At 39.7% G+C, this 9,310-nt stretch overlaps 1 protein-coding gene across 1 annotated transcript in view; it reads right to left on the bottom strand.

The window, feature by feature from the left end:
- MNS1 (meiosis-specific nuclear structural 1) overlaps window positions 1-9,310 on the bottom strand; it is a 22,649-nt gene continuing 13,339 nt past the window's right edge. The window contains exons 8-15 of the mRNA XM_010572275.1: window positions 8,926-9,053; window positions 6,957-7,059; window positions 5,873-6,102; window positions 4,908-5,124; window positions 4,721-4,828; window positions 2,937-3,194; window positions 1,989-2,114; window positions 1-296 (exon numbers count right to left, since the gene is read on the bottom strand). Coding sequence (XP_010570577.1) covers window positions 198-296; window positions 1,989-2,114; window positions 2,937-3,194; window positions 4,721-4,828; window positions 4,908-5,124; window positions 5,873-6,102; window positions 6,957-7,059; window positions 8,926-9,053 — 1,269 coding nt within the window. The 3' untranslated portion in view covers window positions 1-197. The remainder of the gene's footprint in view (window positions 297-1,988; window positions 2,115-2,936; window positions 3,195-4,720; window positions 4,829-4,907; window positions 5,125-5,872; window positions 6,103-6,956; window positions 7,060-8,925; window positions 9,054-9,310) is intronic.

Raw genomic sequence — 9,310 nt, 5'->3', positions numbered from 1 at the left:
CAGTTTATTGAGGAAAAATGCAAGTACAACATACACTTAAATAAAACTAACTGCTTAGTAGTTTAGAACTCCAGTCTTAAAATGGAGACTTTTTATGATATGAAAAAGGAGTTCCTCACTGCTCACAGCAAATGGAAATTTTCATTAGAAATCAGATGACACCTAGTGGCAAACCAGGAGATGAGATGGGGGAAATTTCAGCTCTTTTCTGAAAATGCATTACCTCTTCTCTTCTGATAAGCCAATCTAAATTCCTCTCCAAGCATGTTAACGTCATCTTCGTCTTTGAGTATTCCCTACAATAAGGGGAAAGAAACACATGTCAGAAGGCAGAACAAAGTAGAGAGATTAATACGGATCTCTCAAATTTTCTATGGAAGTGAATGTAATAGCTTGTATCCACAGTATCGGTGTTATCTTTAAAACAAACAGCCCTGAAAACCATAACAAAACTTCAATAGATGAGTTTCAAATTGGTGTACTTGGTGCTAACCTAGAACCGCCTCTTTTCTTCTTCACGCAAATGATGATGAGAACCCCGTAAAGATTCCAACATGAGCACTGTACAAAAGACAACATCCATCTGCATTCTCTTTCTAATAAAAGTGATTATAGTCAGCACAGCACAGGTGCAGGTTTAGTAAAATTGAGCAACTGCATTGAAAAGAGGCACTGGCTGGGGTGGGGCTCTATCTCCACCTCCAGTTGTGTTGAAATTAGCCCATACAGAGAAATTATTTTGGAAACCAACTGATACTGAGCAACTTAATCAGAAACTATGTTTTGTGGAAGGGAAGCAGGGTGAACCCAGAAATCTAAATCTCTTAACTAATTCTAAATTAATTTTAGAGCTAAAAATGTGTACGACCCACAGAACATACGTTGCAGCATTTAGGAAAAAAACAATTACAAATTGCATTTATATTGGAGACTTTAGAATTAGATAGCCCTTTTCTATTTAACCATTTTGAGTGAAGCAACATGATGTATGACCACATGATTCAGACACAGTGTTGAAGCAGAGAAAAGGAACAAAGTAGAACATCAATACCATGGAACAGGTATGATGAGCTGTGGACACTCTGAAATAGCCAAGACTTCCAACAACAGTAAACTCAAACCAGAAAACTGTCAAAATATTGCCAATTTGAGTTATCCTTTAACTGAATCTATATTAGAAAGTAACTCCAAATTTTACAAATTCATGCACCAAATCTGCATATTAATATTTGAATAAAAATTATACTCTGCTATATTTACAATGTTTTCCAGTATTACAGAAAAGAATTTCTTCAAACAGTTGGATAATTCCCACCCTACTGTAAATGCATTTTTACATCCCTAAAGCAGCTCTCGGTTCATTTGTGTACCATCAGGTTGTCTTTCCAATTATGAAGTGTAATACAAAATAAATCGTAATTTCTTTGTATTACAGTAATTCCTTCCATCTTTTTAACTTTAAAAAACACAAGGATGAACAGAGCAAGCTTTGAAATGCTTCTGTAAGCACTGCAGTTTATTGCACTGCCACAGAGAGGAGGCCTTGTTTCCATGGTAATAGAAGACTCAGAAGACAGCCAATACAGTAAGAAATTGCTCCCAAAACTCCAACTGAGAAGTCTGGTGGAAATGGGCTTCAAGATATGGGGGACCCCTTTCTAGCTAAAAAAGCCCTGCTTTACAACGTGGATGCCATATTCCAAAAACTGGATGTGCAAAGTGTTGCAAAAGCTTTCAGCAAGTTGTATGTGTACAAGGCACCAATATTGCAGCAGAGCCCAAAGCCCCTCACACTGAAAGAATTTTTCTGTAAATTGCTTCCCAAGTCAGAAAGAAAAAAGGAAAAGGTGAGCACAGGAGAGCTGGCACAATAAGGACACTCACTGATTCCAGGAATTTACAGAGTTCTGCAACTTCACTTAAACTATCCAAGAGAAAACTGATTTACAGGACAAACATTTAAAGCATTTAAAATACAGTTCACTTACTCGAGGAAGATAACCCAATAATTTGGACGCATGTTCTTTCAAGAGTTTCTGTCTCTCTTCTTCAACAATTGCACAGATGTTTTCTTGCCTTCTCTCCTCTAACTGTCTTTCTTCAAGTTCACGCTCCTACAATAAACAAGTTTTTGTAACTGTTCATTTCCAGCTCTGTGAACACTTGTTTCCACCAATATCTGCCATAGTATAAAGAGAAACACAAGTTTAAACAACATATGTTTGGTAACTAGAAAAAAAAACTCGGACAAAACAGGAGACTGAATGGCAAGACATGAGGCTAGTCTGCTATGTAAGTGTTTGGTCTCATACTCAAAGCTCTTTTAAAGGTATTTAAGTTCTGGTTCCTTCTTGGTTCTCAGACAAGTTAGAATGTTCCTGCCCTACTGTTCTAATCCAGGCAAAGGAGAAATAGGCATGTATTCTCATGCTGATGACTAGGAACTGCAATTTACATTACACATGTGATTTATACCCTATAAAAGTATAAAACTGCAGTATAGGATTTCATGACTTGTTTTCAGTTTATGCCTTTTCTTCCTCAGATGGTAACTTGAGAGACTTAATCTAAAATCAAGGCTGGGACTTCCCCTTCTCACACATCACTATCAGTGTTACTGATCAGGGACGCTGAACTGGACAACAGTTGTGTTGCCGATCCGTTGTTCCTGAAGAGATATTTGCAGATCCTGTCAGGTATACAGGGGTCTACGATGTTGCTGACTAACCTCTTGAGCCACCAAAAAAGTTAGCTCTAAAAAGACTTTTTTCTTGTCAGCAGACCAAAACAAAGGCCTGCTTCCTTCCTGCACATTTCTCTGCAATTCCCCTGGTCACCTTTCCCTAGTAACAATTGCCTTGTCACTTATGGCAGCAGAAGTATTCTCATATTGAAACACTTTGGCTCAAACCAAAGGCAAATGTGAAATTCCTTACTTTATCTGCAATAAACTGTTTGTGACGGTCTTCAATAAGTTTTTCCACAGCCCTTCTGTGTTCAAGCTGTTTCATTCTTTGTTTCTGAGCATTCATCTGTTCAATGCGATCATCCTCTGCAAACTTGGCCAACATCTGTTGTCTGAAGGCTTCTTCCTCTTCTTGCATAACTTGTTGCACTACCTTCTTTAAAGCAAATTGCTCTTCATATGTTTGCCTTAAGTCTAGGCGTTGCTTTATTCTTTTTTCAATTTCTGCCTATAAAGGAAATTTAATAAAATGCTGTATTACTGAACATACTTTGGAAAATTTTGATCATCAGCAGCCAATCTACTTGATTTATCTTGGAATAAATTTACTGTAGCTGTTACCTTCTAGCATAAATAACTGGAGCAAACACTCCATATCTGACAGTGCTCTCCAGTATTAACTGGTTTGGCAAATGTCTCAAGATGCTCAAAATTTAAGTCCAAAACGAAAGATTATTTTTTCCCACTAGCATGAAGTGGATCAACAAGACAGTCATCCTGAACAACTCTCTAAAAATAACAGTTATCTGTCTCAGCCTGTGTTACATTTTGTCACCCATTAGCAAGATAAGACAGAGTGTAGGCAGACCTACAGGAGAAAGCAAATGGGACATGCAAAAAGCAAGCACTTAATTCCTACTTAGCTTAAACCTGAACTTAAAAGTTACTGGTGTTCTCCTTCATGAGACAAATAAACATATAAAGGGGACCATAAGAGTATTCAAAACCTTCAGCTGTCTTCCTGGTTGAAATTAAAACATAAATACATTAGGAATGACAAAGGAAACTCAAAGGACAGAATTTTCCCTCCAAAAACTAAGCTAATATACAAACTACTTGTCTGACTAAGAACACTTAGGAAATAGTGTTGGAAATCAAGACTTTGTGCCAGAACAGAATTGAAAACAATTCAAATTCATTTAAGACACGTAAAACCATGTCAGAATTAAGCTTTTTGCTTTGAGACAGCTCACTGACCAAAACGGGCTCAAGGAATCCCTCAAAGACATCCCAAAGTCACAAATAATGCTGCAGACTTAGCAAATCCAAAGCATAGAAAAAATCCAATCCAACACATACTGGTCCACGAACAACCCTGCCAGCATTGTTAGAGGAAAAGTTGTGGAAATGGGAGTTATGTGGTCTCTGAAGAGCATCCTCAGGTGCAGAAGGAATTGCACGTGGGATATACTCTCACTAAACATTCTTTAAGCATCACAACTCCAGTGACAACGTCCAAAGACTGAAGGAGCACTGCTCCATCACAAAGACATCAGAAGAAGTGAAGGGACAGAGAAAGACTATGTAAAATACTGTACCCTGCATTCACTTCATTACTTATTTTTCTAGATCAGCAATTCAAAATGGTTTCATTTTCTCTTTAGATTTTCATATCTGGTCTGTTTAAATTAGATTAGTCTACCCATAGCTACAAGTGCTCCATAAATTATATGTTTTCCTGCATATACACTACTATTTTTATTTTATAAAAAAGTTTCATCCAGACCAGCTCAGCTAACCTAAATGTTCTGCAGGAATTATGGCAAACTTGCAATATTTCTCTCCACTTGCGTTTTCCTTTAACAGTTTATGCATAGGTACACATAACGTACATACGACATATAAAAAAACCTGGTATCTGACAATTACGAAAATATCCATATATGTATCTGCAGGAGAAGTCCAGGGAACATAAAATGTTCCCCCCCAGCCCCCAATGCACAGGTACTAGTTTATCTACCTGCCAGCACTTACCATCTCCTTTTTTCTTTCTGTCTCTGCTTGTTCTTCCAGATACAGCTCTTGGCGGCTTTGTTCCAGTTCTTCACGCTTCTGTTGTTCTCTTTCCAGATTCTGGGCAATCTATTACAAGAAGGGAAGATTTCTAAATAAAAGATAAGAATGTACAATAGTTTTTTTCTACAATTTCAATTTTTGATACCATGCTTTGAAGTCTTTGTTTTTTCTCCTCAGCGTCTCGAACTTTAGCCATCCGATCTTCTTCCCTTTGTCGCTGAATGTTGGCAAACTCCATAATTTTCTTATGTTCTTCTTCCATCTCTTCCTGTTTCCTTCTCCTCCAGATAGCTTGTTCTTTTTTAAATTCTTCAATATATGTCTGAGTTGCTCTCATTTTATCTAACTTCAGTTGTTTTTCCCTATAGAAGATGGAAAAAAATGTTTAAATAATTATGTAACATACTGCAGAGTAACATTAAACAGACCATATGCTCATCATTAACAGTATATTCCAGAGACTAAGATTGACATGACTTTCCTTACCCATTCAGCTGGAAACTAGGTACCTAAATTAAAAATACTTCATTAATGAATTCCCCCAAAAAGGGAATCTCATATCTAACACCTTTCTTCAGGACAGGCTATAGACATAGCTATTCACTACTACTCCATTTTATACATACTCCATCAAAACAGAAAGAAGAGAAGGAAGCCCAGTGGCACCAGAATCTTCTAAACTTTTAATTTATTTATACTAAACTCTTCCCCCACTACCACCCTGCCCTCAGAAACCTCCTTTCCTATCCCTGTCCATAAGACAGGCACACAACACATCTTATGAAGAGGCAGGGACATGAGGCAAGGCAGAAATCTGTGATATACGCAGTCATTTCCAGCATGATGGGCCCAATGGAAGCACTCCTTGAAATAAACTGGATTTCGTATTTGGGGAACCAGGACATGAGATTGACTGGAATAACAAGAACATTCTGACATTTAAACAGCAAAATCCACACAAGTCAGTCTCTTGTTACTAAAATGTGACCAAGGAAAACTAAAACGGGCCTTAGCCTATGAAATAAAGGTATACAAATTAGTTTTCTGCACAGAATTATGAGAGTTGCTTTGTTTTAAATTAATAAATAATACAAATTCAAAGTAACTAACATTTCATCTTCCTCATAGATCTTTCTTACAATTTCATCAATCATGAGTTTCTCTTTTAGAAATTCTTCATAAGCATCCTGCTTCCTCCTCTCTTGTTCTTCAAGCTGTTTCTCCAGTTCTTGCTGGTACATTATTTTCTCCTTGTTTCGCCTCAGTTCTGCAGAACTTTCTGCTTTTATTACCCTTTCATACTCTTCCTTCATCTTTTGGGCTATTTCACCCTCACATTTCTATAGGGGAAAAAAAGCAATACAATATTCCTTTTTACTCTGCTAAAACAACTTGTAATGAAAAAATACACAGTATAATTTACTGCATTATAAAAAAGGAATGTTTTCCACCTCAATCTATAACTGTAGTGCCTTAACATGCTTAATACCTTAATTCAGTAAGTAGAACCCTTGGAAGAGAACCCTCAATAGCTAAACAACCGGAGGAGAACTAACAATACTTAAAGGAAGCTATATATTGAATGAAGACAAAGTAGAGCGTTTGGCATGAGTGAAATGAGCTCACGTTGGCCTAATGACTGGAGTGTGATTTAACTATGTAGAACATCTTCAATAAATGTGTTGTCTTTACAGCAGTTTGCATAAACTGAATTTTGTATAAAACATTAACATAATTGGAATCACCTGCCTGATCACCAGTATTATTCTATACGTAAATAGAAGTTGACAGTTCTTTCTGAAGTTATTCAGATATATTTTTAATAATAGTAACATTTTCAACAATCTGCTTCTGAGGCAAGGACTCACTCCCATAAGCAGTTACTGTACAAAGCGTATCATAGTTTTAACTTGGAAAAGTACAACAAAAGCAGTAAAATAAAAACTATATCCATTCATACAGCTTAATTTACTACTATTTTGATTGCAATGGCAAAGTAAACCTTTTTCTTATAGCTGGTTATTACCAGCTAATTAGTCCTTCATAACACAAAACATATTTTCAATAAACACTGAATGCTTAAACCTAACACTATTTTAGATAAAAAGGTCATCTTCAAAGGAAAAAACTTCAGCACAGTCCATACAAGGAGTTACAGCACTCAGGTGCGGGGATGCACTGTGAAGCTAATTACCATTTTCTCATACTGTATAGCTTCTTTTTCAGCAATCTGTGCAGCTCGCTCTTTATTCATATAAGCGGATTTTAGCTTTTTTTCTAACTCTCGAAGTTCAAGACTGGGGGAGGAAAAAAAAAGAAATTTATCCTAAAGAGAAAATTTCGATCACTATTTAAGCACAATTGAAAAATATGTATTTTTCAGGGAAAAACTCAATTTTAGATTAAAAATAATGCTCTAATAAAAAAGCAGAAAACAAAACCTGTTTTAAAATCTACATTTGTACATATACGATCAATAGTTTTGCATACTTTACATCTAAGTATATAAATACATGTGTACTTATATAAACACGTATGCTTATAGATATGTGTAAGTGTACATATATATATAAGCATATATTCAAAACGAAAATTTTGTGGATCAGAGTTTTTCCTCTTATTGACAAAGTTTGCTTAAAATTAACTTTTTACCATACCGTTACAGGTTTGTGTGGCACAGTTGGTTTTTTTGGTAGCAGGGGAGGGGCCGCAGGGGCAGCTACTGTGAGAAGCTGCTAGAAGCTTCCCCAGCTCCAAGTCGGACCCACTGCTGGCCCAGGCCGAGCCCATCAGTGATGGTGGTAGCACCTCTGGGAAAACAGATTTCAGGAGGGGAACCGGTAGTGAGCAGGGGGATTGGGATGTGAGAGGAACCCTCTGCAGATACCGAGGTCAGTGAAGAAGGAGGGGGAGGAGGGGATGCTCCTGAGGAGGTTGGTGCCCCTGCAGCCCGTGGTGAGAGGGCAGGCTGTCCCCCCCAGCCCATGGAGGGGAGCGGGGGAGCGGAGGCCCCCCAAGATGGCCGTGACTCCATGGGAAAGCCCGCGCTGGAGCAGTGTGTGGCTGAAGATCGACCCGCGGAAAGGACCCACGCCAGGGAAGTTTGTGAGGAACTGCAGCCCACAGAAAGGAGTCACATTGGAGAAGTTCGTGGAGGACTGTCTCCCGTGGGAGGGACCCCACAGCGGAGCAGGTGACGAGCAAGGAGTCCTCCCCCTGAGGAGGAAGGAGCGGCAGAGACAAGGTGTGGGGAGCTGACCCCAACCCCCGTTCCCCATCCCCCTGCGCCGCTGGCAGGGAGGAGTTGGAGAGAACCGGGAGTGGAGTTGAGCTGGGAAGGAAGGAGAGGTGGGGGGAAGGTGTTCTAAGGTTTGGTTTTACTTCCCAATATCCTTGTTTTTGATCTGACTTGTAGTAAATTAAATTGATTTTGTTTTCTTCCCCAAGCTGAGCCTGTCTTTTGCCTGTGACCAAAAGTGGGGGGTGATCCCTCCCAGTCCTTAACTCGACCCACGAGCCTGCCTTTATATTTTCTCCTCATCCCACCATGGCTGGCCGAGAAAGGGGGGGAGGGGGGAGCAAGCGAGTGGGTGCATGGTGCCTTTTTACCAGCGGGGCTTAAACCACAACACATACCTTGATATTAAAATAACTTTTCCTTCCAGGTCAGATTCCTTTCCGCTTCTGCTACAATTTTCACAAAGTCTGTCTTGTCTCCACATAACTTGGATGACCTCACACTGTTCAGACGTACACCTCCTCCCTTCCCCTCGTTTGTCTCGCATTCACCTCCAACACACTTTTCTGATAGTGTTCACTGATACCTGGAGCAACCCCTCTGATCACAGCCTTCTCCTAAGCACTTCTCAAAATATACCTTTTCCTGTGTTCTTTCCAGTTACAATCTTCTCTGCTGTACAAGCCTATTCTAAAAAATAAATTGTGTACCCGATTTTAGCATACTAAAACTTCCTCTCCGTCGACTGAAAACATCTCGTGCTACAATCTTACTGCACCTACCGTTTAGTCCAAAATGTGATCAAGAAAAAATGAGCAGGAGCTACACAGCTGACTGACTACTTCCATACATAGGCTGTTCAGAGTTGGGACTGATTTACAGTAACAGCTAATTCAGTGATGTAGTGAGAGTTTTGAAGCGTTACCTGTTCTCTCTTACTTGTTGCCTCATCTTTTCATCTTTAAGTTTCTCGCGGTTCAGCCTCGCCAGCTCAGCTGCCAGCCTTTCTTCTTGCTCCAGCTGCAGCGCTCTCTGTTTTCTGCTCTCTTCTGCCTAATCAGAACAAACAATTTCCATAACAACTCTCCTCCCCGCACCTGCAGGCGCATTTGGAGGCAGACAAATTGCGAGGCTGTGTAGTCAGTACGTAGTTTCTGAAGGTGAAAAGCTTTCTAAGGGAGAGCCGGGTGGAGCTCTCCCAACAGCGGGACCGCCTCTCCTCGGCCCTCACCCGGACGGACACGCGGGTCTGCATTCGCGCACACACACCCCACACACCCCACCCCACACACACCCCACACACGCAGAGG

This window comes from Haliaeetus leucocephalus, unplaced genomic scaffold (genome assembly GCF_000737465.1).
Source record: "Haliaeetus leucocephalus isolate CR32 unplaced genomic scaffold, Haliaeetus_leucocephalus-4.0 Scaffold339, whole genome shotgun sequence".
In the NCBI taxonomy this organism is placed as follows: domain Eukaryota; kingdom Metazoa; phylum Chordata; class Aves; order Accipitriformes; family Accipitridae; genus Haliaeetus; species Haliaeetus leucocephalus.
The sequence above is the reverse complement of the archived record's forward strand: the minus strand, read 5'-3'. Positions and strand labels throughout refer to the sequence as shown.